Source organism: Balaenoptera acutorostrata, chromosome 1 (genome assembly GCF_949987535.1).
Source record: "Balaenoptera acutorostrata chromosome 1, mBalAcu1.1, whole genome shotgun sequence".
Lineage (NCBI taxonomy): Eukaryota > Metazoa > Chordata > Mammalia > Artiodactyla > Balaenopteridae > Balaenoptera > Balaenoptera acutorostrata.
Genome location: NC_080064.1, coordinates 22,594,702 through 22,619,469, shown reverse-complemented (window position 1 = coordinate 22,619,469; position 24,768 = coordinate 22,594,702). Strand labels below are relative to the sequence as shown.

Sequence of the window (24,768 nt, the reverse complement as noted above, 5' to 3'; positions counted from 1 at the left end):
TATTTACAATAGCCAGGTTATGGAAGCAACCTAAATGCCCATCTACAGATGAATGGATAAAGAAGATGTGGTACATATACACAATGGAATATTACTCAGCCATAAAAAGGAACGAAATTGGGTCATTTGTAGACACGTGGATGGATCTAGAGACTGCCATATAGAGTGAAGTAAATCAGAAAGAGAAAAACAAGTATCGGATATTAACGCATATATGTGGAACCTAGAAAAATGGTACAGATGAACCGGTTTGCAGGGCAGAAATAGAGACACAGATGTAGAGAACAAACGTATGGACACCAAGGGGGGAAAGTGGTGGGGGGAGTGGTGGTGGAGGGGATGAATTGGGAGATTGGGATTGACATGTATACACTAATATGTATAAAATAGAGAACTAATAAGAACCTGCTGTATAACAAAATAAATAAAATAAAATTCAAAAATTCAAAAAAAAAAAAAAAAAGTCCCCAGGAGAGAAGGGAGGAGAGAGGCTCATCTGTCAACAAACATTTGCTGAGCTCCTGCCTCGTGTCAGGCACAGAGCTGGTAGACTTCACCCAGGAGCTCCTTACTGGGGGATCCCACTTACATAGGGAGCTGAGCCTCGGCTTAAGTGCGTTCATTTTTCCCAGGGGAAAGGGGCCACATCTTCCACCAGATGTTACAACCACAGCTTTATGGAAATAATAGGATATTAGTAATCCTCACCACAAGCCTCTTATCTTCACCTTACAGGTAAGGGAAACAAGGCCCATGGGGATTGGGTGGGTGGCCCAAGGGTACCCAACTAGGAAGCTGCAGAGCTGAACACTATTGCTGCTCTTGGGATGTCTTCACAACAGGAGCATGGAGAACTTCTAGTTCATCTTTCCAGACTCCATTCTGATGCCCTTCTTGGGTGAAACCATCGTTGCCTTCTCCACCCCACCCAGTGTTCCTTGGTCTTGCACTCCAGACCTTTTGAGACCCAGCCCCTGCAAGAATATCTTGCTCTTCCCCTCCTTGTACCCTGTGCTCCAATCAAACACCGTGGTACCCCTGATGACAACACTCACCTACACCTTCGTGCTTTTGCATGTGCTGTGTTCCCTGCCTGGATCACCCTAACCCCGCCCACCCTCAGTCTGTCTGGATAACTCCATTGTTCCTTCAAAACCCGGGCCAAGAGTCACCTCGGCTGGAAAGCCATACCTAACCCTCCTGCGCAGGCTTGGGTGAACCTCCGAGTTCCCCTCCACACTCCGTACACTCAGCTTCTGCCGGGGCACCCAAGTCACACTTGGTTGGAGCACCTCTGTTAATATCCGCCAGCAGCAGCGCCCCGGCTCCACGGGCACACTTCGGGGATCGCCCTGGACCGTAAGTGTGGCCCCACATGGGCCTCCCCAGGGAGACCGCGAGCTCCGTCAAGGCCACACGGGGCCCTTTCACCATGTTCCCCAGCCCTGCACGCGCGGCACGGAGTAGACAGCCAGTAAATAATGTGTTGACAGATGAGTTGGTGCGGAGTTCCCAGCACACCTCTCCAACCGGTCAACAGTCGTCGTGACGGTGCCTGTTGACGCTGAGATTTCGCTCCCTGCGTAGACCCTCAGCACCCTACCCTCCTAAAAGCAGACCCTCGCCGGGCAGGGTTCCGCCCCACTCTGCAAACCGCATTCTCCAAACCAGTGCTGGACTTAATCACTTTCCCGCTCCGGAAACGCGGCCCCGCCAGGGCTGCCGCCCCGGCTCGGGAGGCGCGCTGGTCGGAGCACCGCTGGCGGCGAGGTCACCGCGGCCGCGCGCACCCTGACCGGCCGCGCTCGGGCCGTTTGAATCTCCCGCCCCCGCGGGCGGCGCGGGCCAGGCGTGCGAGGCGCGGCTGCAGAGGGGCCGCGCGGCCCTCGCTCGGGCGAGGCGGGGCCCGGCAGGCTCCGGGGGGCCCCGCGGGGCCGGAGACTCGCGCGCCCGCACCTCTCAGCCACTCGGCTTCACGTGGGGCTGGCGCCGCGCGACACGGGCACGCGCAGGCAACGGCCCCGACCCGCCGCAGACCGCCGGTGCCCAGACTGTGCCCGCCCCGCGCGCCGCCCTCCGCCCCCCGCCCCGACCCTCCGCGCGTGACGGGCGCAACCTACCTCGGTGCAGGTCGGCCACAAGGAACTCCTCGGCTCCCCGGCCCGGCCGCGAACTGCCCCAGAGCATGCGCTCTGCAGGCCTCCGGCCCCGACCCCGGGCCAGAAAAGAAAACAAAGAGCCCGGCGGCCCCTGGCGGCCGCCCCGGGAAGTGCAAGTGGCGCGCTCTGGCTAAGGCGCTCCTAACCAGGCTCTCTCCGCCCTGGCAAGGGTACAGTGGGTGTGTATTTTGAAGACCCCAAATTGGGACAAGCGGACTGACAACCAGAAAGACTACTTGAAATCAAGGTTTGTTTGGGAGAATCTGGTGTGGAAGGGACTGTACGGACAAAAGAGATTCTGATCCTCCCTGCTCTCAAGAGGCTCTCCATCAGAGAAAGATGAGAAATCGTACTATCAGCAACTACCCAGGGCTGTGACCACCGTACGCACAAGGTTACCTGGCTCAGCCGGGGCTTAACAAAGGCTTTCCAGGTTAAGCCTAAGAGGGCAGGGCATCCTAGGAGAAGCATCCCGTTCACTGACAGGGAGCGATGGGAGCCTGTGGTGGTTGTGGGAAACTGCCAAGGTCTGACTGGGGCAGAGGATGCCATGCAGAGGAACTGGAGAGCGAGAGACAGACCATGGATTCAGGGTCTTGTCTAAGGAGGCAGCCTCTTCCCTGGGGAAATGGGGAACTATGGAACGGATTTACGCACGTGAGTGACAGGAGCAGATTTTTGTTTTAGAACAAAATGGAGAATGCAGAGAATGGACTTGGGGGAAGGGGAAACCAAGAGTGGGGGAGGGAGGCCAGATAAGAAAGATGAGGGTGTGAACTGAGGTTGGGAGCTAGTGATGGAAAACAGGCGCCAAGCCGACTACCCTGTCTTGTTAACACACTCCTTCTTCAGGACGGGATACAAACAGTTCTTCAGGATTTCAAGTTCCCCGTGGTGACCTTTCAGGCCTTTTGTGTCTGGGGGTTTCCCAGGTCAAAGGAGTGGCCTCTGCAGAAGGATATTTTCTCCATTTCATGTTGATTCTGACTCTGAAGGTCATTCTATCATACCTGAACTCTAGATAGACACTTTTGATGAGTGTTTACCAACTGAGTTTCTTCTACACAGAGCCCACCCCAAAGCACTCCCCATCTTTAAGGTTTCTCACCTCAAGTTTACTTCTGCTTCCATCACGGACTCCTCTTTTGGATGTTACACTGTGAAATTCCTCCAAGTTTTAACCCTGGGATCTCTGATCTGCCTCTGCTGTCTTCCTCCAAGATCTTACTCATTCACATGGCTTGATGTAATTATAAAACTATCATCACGTATTTTGTAAAACCTCTTACTTCAACTACAGAAACACATCCGTCCATTACTTCATTTGTTCCTCACAAAACCCTCGACAGTTGGAAAATGAAAAAAATGAGGTTCAAAGAGGTTAAGCAAGTTTTCTCTGGGGTCATCATACAAGTGGTAGAAGGAGATCAGAAATCTTGTTTAGGGCCGAGCCATCACCTTTTAATTGAGAGGGCAGCCCACCTGGTCTGGTTCTGACCTCCACCCTAAGTTTTAGTCCTACGGCTCTACCCAGAAGACTCAATACCCCCAAATAAAACTCATTTTCCTTGGATCTAAACCCCCCACCCCCACCCCCACCCCTTCATCCTTCAAGCCAAGGTTAAGGTTCTCTGAGAAGTACAGATTCAAACTTTAACATCTTTTCTGATTCTTCCCTCTCCTCTCCATCTTTTATTTCTGCCCCTCTGGTCTAAAGCACCACCCACCTGGCCTCTGCTCCCACCCCTCATCCTTTCCCCTTCATTTCATTCCACCAAGATCCCCAGGTTAATCTCCCTAAATCATGGCTGTGAGACTTTGCCCTGCTTAAAAATCTTTAAAGACTCAGATATTTCTTCAGTGCTGTGCTAGGAGCACCAGGTGGCAAATGCCCCAGGCTGTTGGTTTCCTATTTCCCCCTTGGCGTCTGCACTGTACTCTGAACATGCCCATGCTCATTCCTGCTTTCTTACCTTTCTCACCTCTCTTACCAGGTGCCTTCTTTCCTGCCTAGCTGAATTCTTGATATGTATATTTTAAAGCTCAATTCAGTTGCCATCTCCATGAAGCCTTCCTTAGCCCCACTTATCTCTTCCTTCTTTGAATGCAAATATTTTTTTCATACTCTATTATTGTTGTATTTTATTTATTGAACACAAACCATAGTAAGGAGAACAAGCAATTGAATCCAACCGAGAAATGACACAGATGATAGAACTAGAAGTGAACGATATTAAAAGTTATTATTACTGTAGGGCAGGGCTTCCCTGGTGGCGCAGTGGTTAAGAATCCACCTGCCAATGCAGGGAACGTGGGTTTGATCCCTGGTCCGGGAAGATCCCACATGCCGCAGAGCAACTAAGCCCGTGCGCCATGACTACTGAGCCCACATGCCACAACTACTGAGGCCCAGGAGCCCAGAGCCTATGCTCTGCAACAAGAGAAGCCACCGCAATGAGAATCCCGTGCACCGCAACGAAGAGTAGCCCCCGCTCGCCGCAACTAGAGAAAGCCTGTGCGCAGCAACGAAGACCCAACGCAGCCAAAAATAAATAAAGAACTAAAAACATTAAAAAAAAAAAGACTTACATTAAAAAAATAAATAACTGTATGGCATACGTCCAAAAGTTAAGTGGAGACATGGAAGATATAAAAAGACCTAAAGTGAGCTTCTCGACAATATCTAAGATTACAAATACACTGGATGGCATTAACAATAGATTAGGTATTGGAAAAGCAACGACTAGTGAACTTGATGCACAGCAAAAGAAACTATCCAAAATGAAACATAGAAAAAAAATTTTTAAGTTAAAATAGTATTAGTGAACTATGGAATAACTTTATGAAGTAGCCTACTCTACAGGTAATTGGAGACCCTGAAAATAAGGAGGAACTGGGGACAGAAAATACATGAAGAAATAATGGCTAAAAAATTTTCAAACTATAAACCTATGAACTATAAACCTACAGATCTGTGATTAAAAGTAAATGTGGTCTTGGGACTTCCCTGGTGGTCCAGTGGCTAAGACTCCGCACTTCCAATGTAGGGGGCCGGGTTCTATCCCTGGATAGGGAAATAGACCCCATGTGCATGCCGCAACTAAGAGTTTGCACGCTGCAGCTAAAGATCCCGCATGCCACAGCTAAGACCCGATGCAGCCAAATATATAAATGCAAAAAAAAAAAGCTTTAAAACAAAAAATGTGGTCTGAACACTCCAAATAAAAAGCAGAGATTGTCATAATAAATAGAAAAAGCAAGACCTAACCACACACTGCCTACAAGATATACACGTTAAACATAAATACAGTTGACCTTTGAACAACACAGGTTTGAACTGTGCAGGTCCACTTAGATTTTTTTCAATAAATACGTACTATGTACTACAGTCCTACACGATCTAAGGTTGGTTAAATCCGTGGTTGCAGAATCACAGATATGGAGGGCCAACTGTGAAGTTATATGGGGATTTTCAGTAGCACTCCCGTGTTGTTCAAGATTAAAAGTAAAAAGATAGAAAAAATAGATTAAAAGTAAAAAGACAGAAAAAGACATACTCTGGTAACACTAGTCAAAAGAAAGCTGGAGCAGCTATATTAATAGCAAAGTAGATTTCAGAGCAAAGAGTATTATTGAAATAAAGAAGGTAATTTCACAATGGTAAAGGAGTCAATCAAAATGCACAATCCTCAGTATATGCAACTAATAACAGAGCTTCAAAATACATGAAGTAAAAACTGATCGAACTTCTAGAAGAAATAGACAAATCGACAACTATAGCTGCAGATTTCGATAACCCACTCTCAATATTATTGATAGGACAGGTAGGAAGAAAACCAGCAAGGATAGAATAGACTTGAACAACACTTTCAACCAATTTGAACTGATGGACATTTAAGGAACACTTCACCTTTCTTCACACTCCACCTTGATTTTTTCAGACAACAGTAACATACGCATGCCTTTTAAGTGCACATGAAACATTTCCCAAGATAGGCTATACTAGGTTATAGAAAAAGTCTTGTTAAATTTAAGATGATTCAATCATACAAAGTAAACATACACTTAGGCCACAATGGAATGAAAGTAGAAACAAATAACAGAAAGGTCTTTGGAAAACTCCCAAATATTTAAAAACACACTTTTGGGAATTCCCTGGCGGTCCACTGGTTAGGACTCAGCACTTTCACTGCTGTGGCCCGGGTTCAATACCTGGTCGGGGAACTAAGATCCTGCAAGCCACCTGGCGTGGCCTAAATAAATAAATAAAAATAAAAACAATAAAAACACACTTTTACATAGCCCACAGGTCAAAGAAGAAATCAAAAGGGAATTTCAAAGTATTCTGAACTGAATTAAAATGAAAACATAACACAGAACTTCTGGAATATTTTTGTTTGTTTTGTTTTTTACTTGTGGAATATTGTTAGAGGAGTATTTTGGAGAACTAATAACACTAAATGCCTATACTAGAAATGAAGAAAAGGTCTCAAATTAATCAGCTTCTGCCTTAGGGAACTAGGAAAAGAAGAGCAAACTAAACCCAAAATAAACAAAAGAAAGAACATAATAAAGATCAAAACAGAAACCAATGAAATAGAACACAGAACAATAAAGTCATCAACCAGCATTTGCTATGTGCCAGGCCCAGTACTAGGTCCTGAGCATACATATATGGTCCCATTCTTTGAGGATAACTCAACTAGCAGGTTAGATGCACATCAGCTAAAAAATAAGCACATCAGAATGCTAATAATATTATCATGATGGAATGCTCAAGGTGCCCACCCTACCTTTGAGAGAGGCCATTCTGGGTGCTTAGGGAAGGGGAGGTGTGAAGGGTGGTTGAGTTCAGGCTCTAAAGATGCAGACCTTCATCTAAAGATGTGTGACCTTGGGCAAATAATCTAACCTTGATTGTCTTCCTTTTCTATAACATGGATATAAAAAACATCCCTGCCCTGCATAGGGCTGTTGTAAGGATTAAAGAATGCCTAGCACATAGTAAATCCTCATTCAATGTCAGATACCCTCATAAAGACACAGGTTCTGGGACTTCCTGGCTGTCCAGTGGTTAAGACTCCACTGCAGGGGGCCCAGATTTGATTCCTGGTTGGTTGGGGAACTAAGATCCCATCCATCAGAGGGAAAGACATGCATAAAGACAGAAAGTGGTGAAAGACAGAAGTAACAGCCAGGAAGGGCTCCTGCTCCCCAGGAAACTGCACTCATGTCTATCTTAGTATTATCCAGAGTCAAGCAGACATAGGCACATAGGAGGTTTATAATTTGTTACAACTGAAACTGAGTTTTTATGGTGTAGTGGGTACTAATTAGCTGAATACGAAGTGTAAATAGCTAATTTTCTCAAGGCAAGATATGATGTGGGTTGAGCACAGGTTCTGCAGTCAATTGCCTTGCTCAGATGCATGCTCTGCAACTTACTGGCTATGTAACTCGTGCAAGTTCCTCAACTCCAAATTCAGTCTCCTCTGCAAAATGGGCACAAAGGGTACCTACTTTACAGGGGCGCATAGAATATTAGATGAAATAATGTACGTATCTTACCACACTGCCTTGTTCAAAGGTAATAGTATATCATGATACGGTTTTGGAGTTAGGTTCAAATCCTGGTTCTATTACTAGTTAGGTGATCTTGGGCAATACTAATCCCTGCATCTCCCCTTTTCTCTCCTGAATAGGTAGGGTTTTGAGTGAGATAAGCCTGGTTTTAGTACATCATTTATCTGTGGTGGCAGACTTTATTAAACAAAACTTTAATGGATACTATATCCCTAGTTGTTTGCTTTTAAGTCAGAGAATTTTCTCACAAGCTCATTGTACTTATGAGACTGTAAGCTTTTTTACAAATATTAACTCAAAATTCTCACTACAAGAGATACTTTTATTGTCCCCATTCTATGCATAAGGAAACTGAGGCAGAGAGGTTAAGTAGCTTGTGCAAGGTCACAGGGACTACAAGTGGTATCAGTATTCAAATCCAGGCAGTCTGTTTAGCAACCACTACTACGACTACGAAGGCCTACATGGAAAAAAAAATGAGAATAACCTGTTTGTAAAAAGTCTACAGGTAGGTATGTTGCAACCTGAATTTCAGCAAAAGGTGTGACCTAGAATACTTGCTGACACCTTTGCTTCAGCTACACTTGGACACCAGGAGAAATGGATATATTCCCCACCTAGCACCCAGGCCTACCCTGAGAATTTACACTGAAAACATTGTTCAGACTTTACTGTGCACCTACCATCCAAAGAATGTTTATGTGGGAATGATGCCAAGACGTGAGCTGGACACAGGGCTAACCCTGGGGATACAGGACCAGTCCACTTCCTAGTTGTAGATTTGGGCAATTATTTAGCCTTTCTCCTCCTGGGTTTTCCTATCAAAGCAGACAGATTAATACCTACTTCAGGGTTGTGATTAACACATGCCAAGTGCTTAGAAGAGCCTGGCCCAGGTAAGCACTGTTAAGTGTTGCTACTTGTTTAGGTAAAGCAACCCAGGTTCTCCAAAAATCATGGCCACAAACTACCTCCTATTCTAGTTTACCCTCTTGGCCCTGAACGCTGTAAAACTGTACATCTGGACATTGTGTTTGCGCCACAACCCACCAAACCCCCAAATCCCCCCCTTAAACCTGACCCCAATGGATTCTAAATGGATTATTCTACCACCCCATCTTGTAAAATTCACTTAACAGCCCCACCCAAGATATAGACTCTACCTTCTAGATGGTTCCCCGCTAGTCACCATCCTTCAGTCTTACGACTTCCCTATAATGCTGGCAGCCTGTACACAGGCTTGACAAAGTCCTATTGTGACTCAAGCATAGCCCTTTGACACAGAAGCAGAGGATTAACTACCCCAACAGCTGCTTTTAACTTAACATTTGCACCAAACCTTGTACAATGGTTAGGTCTCATCAGCATCAAGACCTCTCATTCAACACCCATGTCCAGTGGCCTAATGTGTAAGTCTATAAGACCATACCTTAAGTTACCTATTTACAACTGGTTAGGAAACATGCATTTTCCCAAGTAGTAGTACACAAATGCCAATATTAAACACAAGAGCTCAGGGCCTTTAATTAGTGCAGAATCAATCAGGTATTAACTGCTTGAACAAGCAGCTTCATTTATAGAATACTCATTTAGCAGTCATATTTGCATAGAAAGAACCACATAGGGAATTCCCTGGTGTTTTCACTGCAGGGGGACCGGGTTTGATCCCTGGGTGGGGGACTTAAGATCCTGCAAGCCACATGGTGTGGCCAAAGAAAAGAACCACACAATTATGTATATAGTCACCTTTATTATAATGCACAAGTACATTAGAAACTGACATGGATCTCTTTATTAAGACATGTAGATTCTCATGGGCATCTGCTTTCCACTTTTAAGAAAATCCAGTTTACTTGAGAATGGCCAAGATCTTAGAATCAGTACATCAAGTTTCCACCTCATAGGAAACCTGAAAGGGTCTCTTGGGACTCCCAGGTCACTGTACTGTCCACAGACCTGCCACACTCAAGTGTCTTCTGGAATTCCTTCTAAATTTCAAAAGGCACCTGGGCAACAGAACACTGTTACTGATGGTTTTTAAGGTGCAGTTCCAGGGTTAAACATTGTGTCGAAACTTAACATTTTCAAATTGCCCAGGCTTATCTTCCAAAAATAGTGTATTACTCACTTTACTAATCTCCCTGCCAAACAAAGCATTGTTAACTGCACAAGTCAGGCAAGGCTCCTCTTCTCTCCTGAATGAAAAGGACAAAAAAGAATTAGATTCATACATAACAATCTTATTTCACTTTTCAATTCTGGTTTACTAGATGTCTCACTGCATGGTTTGTCTCCTCAGTCATTGTCCACAGGACTCTGAGAAGCTGTAGGAATATGCAGGCGCGGACTCAAGGCCCGGCTTCATCTCCAACATTGTGGAAAGGGACTGTACATCATGGGGCAGAGCCCTATGCTCCCCTACGCCACCAGGACAGAGCCCGGGGAGTGACCGCCCGGGGTATCCACGTTGGAATGTCTGACTGAACAGTAACTAAGCTCCCATACGAAGAAGTTCCGTTCCGAGAGCGGACAAAGTACAACAAAGTTAGCCTAGATACCCAATTAACACAATCGACTACATGGTACTGTACTGTAATAGGTTTATAATACTTTTCACACAAATAAAAAACAAACAAAAAAATAAAGGAAACATTTTAAATCTTACAGTACCTTGAAAAGTACAACAGCTAGCATACAGGGGCTGGCCTCGAGTGAACAGGCCATGAGTTACTGAATGGAGGGAGAGGAGGTGGGAGATGGTAGAGCTGAAGAATCATCAGCAATAGGAGATGGAGGACAAGCTGCAATTTCACTCATGCCTGACGTTGATGGCACAGGTTCTGGTCCCTTGCTGGATTCAATTCTATCTACCCTCTTGAAAAAACGATCCAGTGCTATCTGGGTACTAGCTTTTTTTCTCGTCAGATAACACAGTAGCACTGGATTGCATTCTGAATGGTTGCTTCAACTTTCGTGTACGGTTCTACGTTCGGGTCCTCTGCCTCAAAAACTAACAGTACCTCCTCACATAAAGAAAACGCCCTTACCACTTCCTGCATCATGAAACTCTTTCGTTCTTCAGCAGTGCCACCTACGTCACTGCTTTTATGCTTGTTTCCAGACATCCTGGGCTTAAAATACAGATACTGTCCTACTGTACTGCATACAGTACTGTAAAGTATGCTAAAGCACAACCACTTGTAGAGGATGCATGCATGTGACAATGTACACCAGACACCTGAATTAACTTATGTGACTGGACATGTGCACACACGTTCGCATCTTAAGGTTTGTATGTAGAGGACTTACTGTACCCGTTTTCAAGACATTTCATTTCCCCGCATCCCATACTACATGACTTGAGGAAAGTTAAAGTCCACCAGGATTAACAACTGTTTCTAATAACTTCCAAAAGTTATGCTTTTATCTATCATAGTTACTGTCACTGTAGACATATGCTCCGCATATGCTGGTGCAACTTAACCCCCCATATCACAGAAAGGAACTGTACAAGAGACCAAACCCTTAGTTCCCCTGGAAAGATCGAGAGGGTACGCACATTACATGGCTCACATGACAGCTTTGCTGTCTTTGGTTAAGTCATTCAAGATTGTTCCATTTGCAAAACAGAAATCTCTCCTCTACCGTTGAGTATTAAAGACGTGAAGGTAAATTTTAAAAAGCCATCTTCCTGGAACATGAGCATACACCTAAGAAACTGTCAACATGCCTACAAAAAAAAAGTAGCAAAATATCTAGATGCATGGAATGGCAGCATCTTCATGAAAGGGAACTGAGCTCAGAAGGATCAATTATCTTATGCAAAATGTTAGCAGGCAAACAATGACAGGCCAAAAGGAATTCGTAGATTTACTTACCCCGAATCAAATTATTTGAAATCCCAAACGAATGCTGCAAAACAAGGCAGGTAAGAGCTTTAATCCAGTACTACACCCAAACTGCTTAAAACAAATTTTCCATTCACTTCGGATCAACCTAGATTCAGACAGGCTGCTCTAGAGAGTTGTTTCCTGCATGGTTTGTCTCCTCAGTCACTGTCCACAGGACTCTGAGAAGCTGTAGGAATATGCAGGCGCGGACTCGAGGCCCGGCTTCATCTCCAACGTTGTGGAAAGGGACTGTACATCATGGGGCAGAGCCCTATGCTCCCCTACGCCACCAGGACAGAGCCCGGGGAGAGTGACCGCCCGGGGTATCCACGTTGGTCACTACACTTTATAAATTAACTTCACCAAGTTGATAACTACTTCGCAGGGCTATCTGTAAGGGAGTAGATCCCAATCACCCCAGAGCGTCAACAAGAGTTGCGCTCAAGACTAACCAGCAGACACATCAATAATCTGAATTTTCAACCAGGTACTCCAAAAACATCTAGGAATCCCAACAGGCGATTAGCTTGCTGCCAAAGAAACAGCAAATAACAAACAGCCGTTATAACCCCAATAAAGGCTCCTACTTTTAACTCGGTCGTCTGAAATAAAACAATTGCCCCAAAAGAAAAAATAAATGGCAGCAGAATTAATAATCCGAATCGGGAACAAAATGGCCTACATTCAACCCCACTGAAGACGCTAACGCGCCTCCCAAGCAGCAGCATAATGGCGCAACAGGCAATAATGAGGGCGGACTATGCGCACTTAGCTTGTGAGCACGGAGGGTCGCGCCCTGCAGGCCTGGGAATTCCCGCGCTAGCGACCCTTGCTTACGGCCAAGATCCGCGGCCAGCGAGGCCTCCCCCGCCCACACCCGACCCGGCCCCATTTTTGCGAGTTAAGCGTAGTTAGCATGGACGCCGAAGATTCAGAATCATTCTAAATAGTATGACCCCCCCATAGAAAAGGCTGAGTGGCGGACCCACTACCAGACAAAGCGCTGACGAAGAAGGCATCTAATCACACTCACCTAGTACGCAAAGCACCTGACAATAAGCTTACCCGAAAAGACCGAACAGTTTCAAGGCATCGGTATTTATACCTTCTGAAGCCCTCGGAAGTCAAGAAATGTCTATTGCGCCTGCGCCGCGTCATGCGCAGTTAGGGAGTTAGAAATTCGCTAAGGGTGCTGGGACTCCACTGCAGGTTAAGCCCCACCCCTACCTGGCGTAGAGGCATCTCGCGATACTAGAGACTTCGCGCGGGACCTTGAAAGTGCAAGTTACAGAAAGGGAGGTTTTGAAGTATTTAGGCTGATGGGTAAGTGCTGGATCGGGTATTTACGACTTTACGATCAGTTCACCAATCTGGAGGATAAGCCGTTAAATAAAGTCGTCAAAAAAACCTTTGGATTGGGCTTCCCTGGTGGCACGGTGGTTAAGAATCCGTCTGCCAATGCAGGGGCACACGGGTTCGAACGCCGGTCCGGGAAGATCCCACATGCCGCGGAGCGACTAAGCCCGTGTGCCACAACTACTGAAGCCCCCGCGCCTAGAGCCCGTGCTCCGCAACAAGAAGCCACCGAAATGAGAAGCCCGCGCACCACAATGAAGAGCAGCCTCCGCTCGCCGCAACTAGAGAAAGCCCATGCGCAGCAACGAAGACCGAACACAGCCAACAATAAATACATAAAATAATTTATTAAAAAAAAAACAAAACACCTTTGGATTGGTAAGTATTCTGAATAGAAAAGGCATTTAAGCCTTGTCTGAAAAAAAAAACAGAAAAAGAAAAAGGCATCTAGAGAAATACAGAGTCTCAAAAGGGATTGAATCTACCCTGTTACGTGTGAAATAAACATTTGATAAATGGCGTTGGTAAATAAGTCGGAAGTACTAAACTGTACACTTAAAAATGGTTAAACTGGTAAATTTTATGTTACGTGTATTTTAACACATATAGACACCTATTATAAAGAAGGCAAGCAAAGAATCCTGAAGATAAATGTTACATGTGAAATGTTGCAAATGTGATAGAATTTCGAATAAATGTTAGATAATTGACGTAGAGCCATCACAGCTCTGCTATAACGAGTAGAAACATTTATGGTGTTCCTCCTATAAGATTTTGTTCTGGGTGCTTTAAATACATTATTTACCATCGCAGCAATTCTAAGACATTGGTATTATTACCCAGTTTAAAAAAAAATTTTTTTTAATACCATGCATTTTCTTTCTTTCATTTATTTTTGGCTGTGTTGGGTCTTCCTTGCTGCGCGCAGGCTTTCTCTAGTTGTGGCGAGTGGGGGCTACTCTTCATTGCGGTGCACGGGCTTCTCACTGTGGTGGCTTCTCTTGTTGTGGAGCACGGGCTCTAGGTTCACGGGCTTCAGTAGTTGTGGCTCATGGGCTCTAGAGCGCAGGCTTAGTTGCTCTGTGGCATGTGGGATCTTCCTGGACCAGGACTTGAACCCGTGTCCCCTGACTTGGCAGGCGGATTCTTAACCACTGCGCCACCAGGGAAGCCCTATTACCCAGAGCAGTGGTTCTCTAAGTGTAGTTGGCCAACTCTGGGGTCCCTGAAACTCTTTTGGGGGTTCATGAGGTCAAAACTATTTCATAATAATACTTAGACTTTTTCTGCCTCCTTCACTATGTTGACTCCACATTGATGTAAAATGAAATTGTGGGTTAAACTGCTGGTGTCTTAGTTTGTTTCAAAGCCCTGTCACCAAACTGTACTGGTGGTCATTCTTCATCAACACAAATTTACAATTAAAAAAAAAGTCAGTTTCATCGAAGGACGTCCTTGATGAAGAAGTAAAAATCATTAATTTTACTAATTCTTGCCTTTTGAGTATCTGTCTTTTATTATTTATTTATTTATTTGGCTGCGTTGGGTCTTCGTTGCTATGCACGGGCTTTCTCTAGTTGTGGTGAGCAGGGGCTACTCTTCATTGTGGTGTGCGGGCTTCTCATTGCGGTGGCTTCTCTTGTTGCGAAGCACAGGCTCTAGGCGTGTGGGCTCAGTAGCTGTGGCTCACGGGCTTAGTTGCTCCGAGGCATGTGGGATCTTCCCGGAGCAGGGCTCGAACCCGTGTCCCCTGCATTGGTAGCCGGATTCTTAACCACTGCGCCACCAGGGAAGTCCTGAGTATCTGTTTTTTTAATATTCTATGTGACAAAGTGAGAAGTACACATAGAGCATTTATGCTGCATGTGAAAAGCTGATCTGCAGGAAAAGCACTTATGCCATTGTTTGAGTTGTAAGCTGAAAAAGCCACGTTTTTTTCATGGAATACTATTTCATTTGAAAGAATGGCTGACATCTTTACCAACTATATATCTTGTGTGGGACTGGATTTTCTTCATTTACTTAAACCAAAACACCATATAGTAACAGGTTGAATGCAAGAGCAGATATGAGAACTGAGTTGCCTTCAATTAAACCAGACAGTAGGGCTTCCCTGGTGGCGCAGTGGTTGAGAGTCTGCCTGCTAATGCAGGGGACGCGGGTTCGAGCCCTGGTCTGGGAGGATCCCACATGCCGCGGAGCGGCTGGGCCCGTGAGCCACAATTGCTGAGCCTGCGCGTCTGGAGCCTGTGCCCCGCGACGGGGGGGGCCGCGATAGAGAAAGGCCCGCGCACCGCGATGAAGAGTGGCCCCCGCTTGCCGCAGCTGGAGAAAGCCCTCGCACGAACCGAGGACCCAACACAGCCAAAAATAAATAAATAAATAAATAAAATCAAGTAAAACTTTAAAAAAAAAAAAAAAAAAAAAAAAACCAGACAGTAAAGAGATTTGCAAAAAATGTAAAACAATGCCACTCTTCTCTATTTTTGGAAAATAGTTATTTTTCATACAAATATATTGTTAATTAACCTGTAATAGATTATTATTTTGAAATGTATCATAAATATTTTAAAATTTTCTCAGTTTTAATCTTAGTACAATAAGTATCAATAGATATTACCAACAGATAGAAAGTTTTTTGGGGTTCTGAGTAATTTTTTAAATTATGAAGGGGTCACAAAACAAAAATGTTTGAGAACCAGTAGGTTAGAGGAAGAGAGACAAATAATTCTGCTACTTTTCTGGTGATATTACAAGTATTCAGTTGCCTTTCATTCACTCATTCAACACTTACTTAGTGAATATGACTTAATTTGCTAGGCATTGTGCTAGTCACTGGGGATTGAGATGAGCCACTTTTTCTGTCCTTGAGCACTCACAGTGGGGGAAATAGACATGACAGCAAATTATACTTCTACTTGATAAGCGCTGTGTGGCATGAATAATGTATTCTGAGGACAGAGCAACTGAACAGTTGGCTAAAGGCTGAGAGGGTTTTCCTGGGGAGTTAAAATTTGAGCTAAAACTTGAAGGAATAGTAAAAGGGTGGAGTGTGGACGATGACAGCATTCCAAGTGAGGAACTAGCAGGCCTGTGGTCTCCCGGGAAGGGTGAGAGGTCAGCTTGATTAGGAACATCAAAGGGAAAACTGCCTGGGCTTTTCATGAGCCTGAGAAATAGGCAAGAGCTGAATACAAAGTATCTTGTGGTCCAGACAAAGTTTAAATTTTATCCTGCAGGTAACTAGGGGTCAATAGTTTTGAAGTAAAGGATTGCTCTATCTTTGCATTTTATCTTTTTTTGGCTGTGCCGCTCGGCATGTGGGATCTTAGTTCCCAGACCAGGGATTGAACCTGTGCCCCTGCAGTGGAAGCACGGAGTCTTAACCACTGGACCACCAGGGAAGTCCCTATCTCTGCATTTTAGAAAGGTAACCCTAGTGGCAATGTCGGAGGATAGATTGGAGAGACTGGAGGTTATAAAGTCCCATTAAATTATGTTGGCTTTGAACTTGAATGGTAAACAAGGCAAGAGGAGATAAAGGAATTGAGAGACACTTTTTTTTTTTTTTTAATTCATTTATTTATTTATTTTTGGCTGTGTTGGGTCTTCGTTGCTGCACGCGGGCTTTCTCTAGTTGTGGCGAGCAGGGGCTACTCTTCGTTGTGGTGCACGGGCTTCTCACTGCGGTGGCTTCTCTTTGTTGCAGAGCACGGGCTCTAGGCCCACGGGCTTCAGTAGTTGTGGCTCGCGGGCTCTAGAGCTCAGGCTCAGTAGTTGTGGCGCACGGGCTCAGTTGCTCCGTGGCATGTGGGATCTTCCCAGGCCAGGGCTCGAACCTGTGTCCCCTGCACTGGCAGGCAGATTCTAAACCACTGTGCCACCAGGGAAGTCCCCGAGAGACACTTCTGAGGTAGAGAATATACAGACTTTATTGTCCCACTGGACCTGCAAGGTAAGAGAGAAACTTGCAGATAATACCAAAGTTTCATTTTGGGATGCTGAACATATTGTGGTCTCTAACTCTGATAACTGAGAAAGTAGGTGGTAGGGGTAGCGAGTAAGGTCCACGTAGGAGGTGAATATAAGTTTTTTTGTTGTTGTTAACCTCATTGTTTATTGAATTGTGAACTGCTGCAAACGCTGCTGAAGCCTCACTCATTCCGACCCCTCTCTCAGCACCCCCTTGAAAAGGAAACCTGGAGGTGCTTACCTTGGGAACATGTGAGTGTATATATGTCTACAGGGTAATTGGATATAGGGTTGGACTCCAAGCAAGAAATCCGAGTTGTAAATAAAGATGTAGAAGTTGTCAGAATAAGAGTGGTGACTGAAGTCATGTTGGAAGAGCAGGGAGAGTGATGAGAGGACATGAAAACCCAACATTTAAACGGTGGTCAGGAAAGAAGCCGGGGGACAGAGGAAGCATGATCAGAGGAGAACCAGGAGACTGAGTGGTGTCTGAGAAGCCAAAGAAGAAGTTCTGAGGATTAGAACATGGCCCAGAGCATCACATGCTGCAGAGTAGTCGGATACGTTTTGAGCTGAAAACAGGCCTTGGATGTGGCAGTTAACCAAGAAGACACTGGTAACCTCAGGGAAAGCCATTTTATTTTGGATTTAGTTTATATTTTAATGAGTTGAGTGAACATGGCTTTAGAAATGGAAAACAGCATGTATGGACCAGAGGTCCTACACGAATGTCAAGAAAACTGTTCAGTTTACATCTGCATTGCTTCTTTTTCCTGTCACTCATTTAGTTCAACTGCTTGGACTGTACAGGAATTTAAGTTGTTTAATGTTAGAATAGATTATGTGAAGGGAGTATGGGAAAAGTAGGTGATAGAGACAGGGGAAGATTGTTTTTCTTGGTGGGGCAGGAAGGAGATAAACGCTGATCGAATGAATGAATTAATGGTGTGTGTGTGTGTCTCCTCAGTACCAGATGCAGAGAAGTTGAGGGTGTTTGTTCCTGTCATATGACCTCTATGCTTTATGAAGGAGGCAAAAATTCTTGGGGGAAGAAATTAATGGTACCCACAGAGGAGAAAGATGGAGCAAGCGGTCCAGGCTGCTGGTGTTTCCTTCTCTTCCCTTCACGCCTCTTACAGATGGAATTGAAACTGGTTTAGGCTGTGTTTTGGTTTCAGCACCTGGCTTTTCTTTATTGCACATTCTCAACTTCTGTAAGTAGACTTCCTATCCCATCACCTCCCATTCAATATCCACTGGACTTGCCCTTTCTGATGGTGGTTTTCCAAACCCCTTCTCTGCAATTGTAGTCCTCTCTCTCCTGGGGTACAGTAATCAAAATCCTTATGGACCCTAAATTCATTCACTGTTTCAGCAAACACTGGGCAATGTGTACCTTCGAAATACCCTTCTAGAGACAATGCGTGACCTCAAAAGGGTAATGGCAGTTTGAGGCCTCTTTGGAGGGCTAGTAGAAGGAAAATATGGGAGCAGGTGGAGCCCAATGGCACGAGCAGTTCTGACTCATGGTTTCTCTTAACCCTTGGTAAAGGGTGCTACAATAATCAAGGCCAGTCTCTGAAGTGACAAGTACAAAGTGAGTCATTGGTGGGGCCACCTCGATTGAAACTGGGCTGCTTGCCAGAGAGGAGTACATAAGCTACAATCTGTCCTATTGTGATGTCAGCCTGAGGTCTAATTATATTGTGGTCCAGACACAGTAAGTCCTTGCAGGGACAACTGATTAGGATGCAATTGCTTTTCCTTGAATATATGTAAAGAGTGATTACATAATTTTGACTTTGGGGAGGTAACTTCACCTCTCAAGTTCTTCACTGGTAAAATGAGTGTACTTTCACTTACCTCCCAGTCTAGGTGGGATTAATAAAACCTAGAGCTAGCTGTACCTGCTACACAGTGTGGGGTTCACAGGTGGCTTTCCTCTCTGCAGCTTATTCTTTTTCCACAATTCTGTACAGACAGACACAAACATCACTGACCTTCATCTCTGGTTACATTTAAAGTTCTTACTATAATTTTTCCCCCTCATCTACTTCTCATTTAGGGTGTCTAGCAATATTTTAGGGATTTTTTTTTTTTTTTGCCACGCTGTGCAGCTTGCAGGATCTTAGTTCCCACGCCAGGGATTGAACCATGCTCCCTGCATTGGGAGCACGGAGTCTTAACCACTGGACTGCCAGGGAAGTCCCTTAGGGAGCATTTTTAAGCAACCTTAAATCATTTGGAGTGAGGTAGAACATAAAAAATAAACACTACACACCAAAATAGTATAATTTGTTTTTTTAATTCTAAAATACATTAATAATTAATATTGATAGGAAGACTGATATACAATGCAATTATTTATTTTACAAGGAGATTCTGTACATCAGGGAAGCATCTTGAAGTACAATACAACAGGCTTTTATTTCTTCTTTACATTATGATTGTGAATTGTTACTTACACGGAAAGAGAACACAAAATCCTCTTTATATATATATTTATATAAACACCTGAAAAGACTTGACTCCCAAAGTATCTTGTTTCAAAAGAACATGAATGAGATGAAAGATGAACTAGATTCCTTGGTGGCACATAGAAAGCAGACAAGTAGCTCAGGAAATCAAATCCTGTTTCAAGCTTGGCACATTAAGGGAAAGGAAGGCAGTGAAAGGGGTTTGAAAAATGTCATCTGAAGCCACAGAGGATGCTGGCATAAGCCAAATAGTTTCCAAAACAACAAGATAGAAAGGTTAGAAGAAGTTAACACTTAATGTGTGGCCACCTTATATACAGACCTTTAACAACTTTGTAGAATTGTCACTTATCTTCCCTTGGTCATACCAAATGTTAATGAATTTGAAGGCGATGTGGGCCCAGTGTATCTCCACAGCCATAAAGCACTTGACGTTTACTGAGAAATCCAAATACCTCCCTATACCCCATATGGAGGGAAGATACTACCTTTTAAGGTCACTTTAGCTTTGTTTTAACCTGGTATTCTGATTGTTCAGCAAATCTTACGTGGACATGAAAGGAGGAAAAGAGAAAAATCCACTGAAAGATCACATACAGAACAACATGGACTGCAGAAGAAATCAGAAGAAATCTATAAAATAGCCACAATTTTCTGAACATTAAAGGGAAAAAGCTACATTCATCAGTTAAGTAGAAACTATTTTTTTCCCTTCCACTTAGAGTGTATAGGAATTAGAGGGAAATAGTAAGGCTGTATGGTTTTCAGTAAAAATTCAAAGAAAGCAACTGAATCTTCTGTTTTAGGAAATCATATTAATATATATTACACATACAAAAAGGAGTGGGGCCTGAGTCAATGCCCAGGCACCAACTGCACTGGCTACAGCTTGGAAGAGGAGGGGTGAGTAAGGTGGAAGCTCCCAGAGAGGGTCAGCAGGAAGATCAATGTTGGGAGTTAAGACAAAGAGTGCAGCAGGAGAAGGCAAACAGTACTGAGGAAAAGAGAGGAGCAGTGGGTCATGATCTTCCCCCTCCTAACTGCTTCTCCAAAGACCTTTTTCTATCTAGCACTCCACATCCCCAGGACCTTGCTGTGATTCTGGCTGGAAGTGTGGGGCTGACAGCACACAAGTGCTCCCACAGAGTTGCTGCAACTCTGCTTTATGGGGGAAAATACATCTCTTGGTTAGAATGATTTAGAGTATCATTTGGTACAACAAAAGTACAATAGCCTATACAATTTAAGCCATGAGTCAGTTTTCTGCCAAGTTAGCCTCAATGTAAAGGCCTTTTTTGGTCTTGTTTTTATATACAGAAAACATATATGCTTTCTCATTTTCCCAACTTGGAATCTGGTTGCAGCTCAGACTGTTTAACAGACAGGAAAAACATAAGTTCCCATCATTTCTTCAAGATTTCTTTCTTTTTTTTACAGATAAAAGTCAGAATGACTTGTGCCAAAAGGAAGAACATGTCAGATCCTGAGCTTCTCTTGGGCTGGACTGCCTGAAGAGGACTGTACTGCTGTGTTACAAGAGGTATAGTGCAGTGCTTTCAGCTGACATGCCAGTGTGGTATGAAGGCTTCCCCTGGAGGTGGGGGCCCCCTTTTCCAGAAGGTTGGGGGCCTCCAGAAGGTTTCCCCCATCACCAACTGGATGTGATGGCTAGAATTTAGCGCCTACACAGGTGGGTCTCACAACAGGACAGGGCAGGTAAGGCTAATGGTGCAAACTGTGCCTCAGCACAGGCAGTCATCCTGGGTGAGGGTGAGGTGCAGCCAATAAACCCTGGAACCTGCAAGTGACTCAGAACATTGGTGGCTGGTGAGGGAAGAGCCCTCAGGTATGCTGCAATATTAAAAGGTTCAAAAGCACTGACAAAGTGTTCAGCTTTGCCCAAGGCAGCACATGAGAATCCATTCCAGTGAAATGCTACATTCACAGAAGTGCTGTTCACCCCAGAACTATATCCCAGAGGACTCAATTCTGGCTGCGCTGAGAAGTGCTGAAGTTCCCTCCATGTCGCTCTGGAGACTGAAGCAGCAAGGCAGCCCTGTTTTAGGGGGTTGCTTAGATCCTCTCTCAAACTTCAGCATCATGGACGGTGGTAGCTAAAACAGATGATCAAAAAGAGCCGAGTTACCAGATATCGTAGATTTCTTTGCTATTACAATTGACCCTTGAACAACAAGGGTTAGAACTGTGCGAGTCCAATTGTACGTGGAGTTTTTTCAATAGTAAATACCACAGAACTACATGACTGAATAGCCTGTGTAGGAAGTGGAACCATGGATACCGAGGTGCCACCTATATGGAGGGGAGCTATAAATTATACGTGGATTTTCAACTGTTCAGAGGGTTGTGGGAGCCCCAACTCCTGCCTTGTTCACAGGTCAACTGTATTATCTTAAAAGTAATGAAATGAATGTTCCAATTTTAAAAAGTTACTTCTCCTCCACTCTAATCCTACCTGACATTTCTGTAGCATCTGATACGCCTGATCCTCTTCCTTCCTTCTTGAAACTCTCTTCTTTTGACTTCCGTAACACTATCTTTTCCCTAGTTTTCCCTCTTTTTCAATTGCTTTTCCTCAATGTTTTCCTGGTTCATTTTCCTCTGTCCACCCTTTAAATACAAAACACTTTTCTCCTTAAGAACTACTATCTTTTTTCATAAATTTGAATCTTTATACCTTGCTTTTCTCCCTGGACTCTAGGCTGAATATCCAACTGTCTTCTAGGCAGCTCCCCCTCCATGTGTCACAGGATCCTCAGACTCAACATGTATAATTGACTTTCTAGTCTGTTCACTGTCTGCCTTCCTCTTTTAGAATAAAAGCTCCTTGAGGACAGGGACTTTATCTTGTCCTCTGCTATATCCCAAGCACCTAGAACTGTATCTATCAGGTAGTGGGTGCTGAATAATCACTGAATAAATGTCCTAAACTGTTCGCCTGAACTCCTTATTAACTAAACAGTCTTCAAAAATCACACTGGAAATCTAAGGAGTCACTTTGATTACTTCCTTTGGTTCATCCCTGGAATCAACAGATTGCCAAATCTTGTTGATTCTACGCTTGAAATGTCTTTCAAACCTATCCTCCCTGGTTTGAGCTAGCAGCATGCTCACTCTATTTTAGTTGCTTCCTAATTGGTCTCCCTGCTGCTGGTCTCGTCATTCTTCCAAATCACCTTCCACAGTTCCACCAGGGCTTTTTCCCAAATACACGGAACTCCAATGGTTCCAATATCCTAGCATGAGTCAAAGCTCTTCAGAACACGACTGTAACGCATCTTGCTAGTCTCTCCTTCACCATGCTGCCCCCATCCATCCTCTGCTCCAGCTACATGTTCTATTACTCAGAACACGCATTTTCCTGCCTCCCAAAGTCTTGCTAAAGCTGGTAGTTCTGCTTACAATGCTCCTTCCTTCCTTCCTGTCCAAATAAATTATTTTACATAATTTAAGATGCAGCCTAAATGTCACCTTCTCTATGACTTTCTTGTATTGTTGCTCAATATGGTACTTTACTACTAATACTACTACTAATAAAAATAGCTAACACTGGACTTCCCTGGTGGCGCAGTGGTTAAGAATTTGCCTGCCAATGCAGGGGACACGGGTTCGAGCCCTGGTCCCAGAAGATCCCACATGCCGCAGAGCACTAAGCTCATGCGCCACAACTACTGAGCCTGCGCTCTAGAGCCTGAGAGCCACAACTACTGAGCCTGTGTGCCACAACTACTGAGCCCACGTGCCACAACTACTGAAGCTCATGCACCTAAAGCCTGTGCTCTGCAACAAGAGAAGCCACCGCAATAAGAAGCCCGTGCACCACGACAAAGAGTAGCCCCCACTCAATGCAACTAGAGAAAGCCCGCGTGCAGCAACGAAGACCCAACGCAGCCATAAACAAACAAACAAACAAATAAATTTATTTTAAAAAAAAAGCTAACACTGACATAGCCAGGAAATGGTGGAGTTGGGATATGAAACCTGACAGATTCAGGCCTCAGAATGACTGAGGCATTTATCATATTGATTGTACACAGTGGTATATAGGTCTCTTCCTGGATTAGACTATAATCTCCTTGCTGGCAAGTATGGTTTGTTATTTGAGTTCATATTACAGCACCCTGAATGGTGTTACTGTTGTTCAAAGAATCTGCCTTCTCCAATCCTGTCAGAGTTCAATACAAAAAAATTCTGTAGTTAAAATAACCATTTGTCTGTACTGTGATTGAAAAAATGTTTAACAATATTTTATTTTCCAATTTTGCTTCTTCCTTTTTTTTACAGCAAACTGTAATTGTCATTATAACTTCTTTCATTTAGCCTCCTTTTATAAATGTTCTGAGAGTCACCTAGATGCTTTCACTGATTCCATTTGTGGCTCGCTGAGTCTTTAGGTGTGGGCTGGGTCCTTAATCACAACAGTAATTCCAAATCAAAATGCTTCTTGGCTTGTTTCATGATGTTTATACACTAAGTTGGTAAGATCAACTGTGCTAGAAAGGACTGAAACCAGAGAGGGCAGGCTGTTGTCTAGCTCAGCAACAGTTCCTCATCCATAACCTGGGACAGTGAAGTGCAGAGAAGAGAGCACCCAGTGGCTTTTAGTCATTCATTCCTTTCCGCACATCCTGGTTGTGCAAGTCAAGCACGTTACTTAACTTTTTTGAGTCTACTTCCTCATCAAGAAAATGGGGATATGAACACACCTGGTATGTTTGATGCAAGGATTAAATAAGGTAATATACATAAAATGCCACACTCAGTAAGGCATGAACTATGCCTCTTAGTTCTCATCCGTTTCTCTTAACGTAGTCTTCTTGCAATTAACACTGAGTGTTGTTCTTTTAACTATGTCATTAGAGTTCTTCCTAGCTGAACAACTCTGCTACATTTGCTTTTTGGTGGAGCTCTACTTAGCTCACAGCATTTGGGTCTTACCGTGTAAAATGTTTGCTCTCCTCATGAACTTCCATCTCTGAGCTTTTAAATTCATTTAATTCTTTTCTTATGGCGGCCTGCAGAGTAGAAACAAAAACGCTTCAGCATCTTCTGTCTGCTAGAGTACAGCAGTGTATCTGCCATCTAGTCTCTACTGTGCTTAATTAACTCTGTGAGTGACTGTGACCCCCGGCAGGCAACCCAGAGGGAGGGAGGAAGCCAGGTCAACACATTGAGTGAAGCTCTGAGCCTGATGCATATCGCCTTTCCTGACACCCTTATCTCATAATAAACCTGAACTCTCCAGTTAAATCGAAACACTTGAAGACCTCCAAAGAGATATTGTACTTTTTATAGTTTCCACAGCATGTAAAA

At 44.2% G+C, this 24,768-nt stretch overlaps 2 protein-coding genes, 1 long non-coding RNA gene and 2 other non-coding genes across 25 annotated transcripts in view; 1 reads left to right on the top strand and 4 right to left on the bottom strand.

Moving 5' to 3' along the window:
- RCC1 (regulator of chromosome condensation 1) overlaps window positions 1-12,765 on the bottom strand; it is a 29,441-nt gene extending 16,676 nt beyond the window's left edge. For 3 of the 10 annotated variants that reach the window (XM_057554181.1, XM_057554185.1, XM_057554190.1), the window contains exon 1: window positions 9,871-10,735. In XM_057554181.1, coding sequence (XP_057410164.1) covers window positions 9,871-9,975 — 105 coding nt within the window. In that variant the 5' untranslated portion in view covers window positions 9,976-10,735. The other 7 variants (XM_007170531.2, XM_007170534.2, XM_057554205.1 and 4 more) reach the window with 6 other exon arrangements.
- On the bottom strand, window positions 10,011-10,213 carry LOC114236346 (small nucleolar RNA SNORA73 family). Its single transcript, XR_003622321.1, has one exon. It is a non-coding gene; the product is annotated as a small nucleolar RNA SNORA73 family (small nucleolar RNA).
- LOC114236345 (small nucleolar RNA SNORA73 family) lies at window positions 11,765-11,968 on the bottom strand. Its single transcript, XR_003622320.1, has one exon. It is a non-coding gene; the product is annotated as a small nucleolar RNA SNORA73 family (small nucleolar RNA).
- Window positions 12,766-12,905: 140 nt separating the features above from the next.
- LOC130708116 (uncharacterized) lies at window positions 12,906-20,116 on the top strand. Its single transcript, XR_009008181.1, has 3 exons — window positions 12,906-12,955; window positions 13,097-13,366; window positions 19,976-20,116. It is a non-coding gene; the product is annotated as an uncharacterized LOC130708116 (long non-coding RNA).
- PHACTR4 (phosphatase and actin regulator 4) overlaps window positions 19,245-24,768 on the bottom strand; it is a 116,367-nt gene continuing 110,843 nt past the window's right edge. For all 12 annotated transcript variants that reach the window (XM_057545541.1, XM_057545560.1, XM_057545527.1 and 9 more), the window contains 2 exons: window positions 24,394-24,470; window positions 19,245-21,551 (listed from right to left, as the gene is read on the bottom strand). In XM_057545541.1, coding sequence (XP_057401524.1) covers window positions 21,536-21,551; window positions 24,394-24,470 — 93 coding nt within the window. In that variant the 3' untranslated portion in view covers window positions 19,245-21,535. The remainder of the gene's footprint in view (window positions 21,552-24,393; window positions 24,471-24,768) is intronic.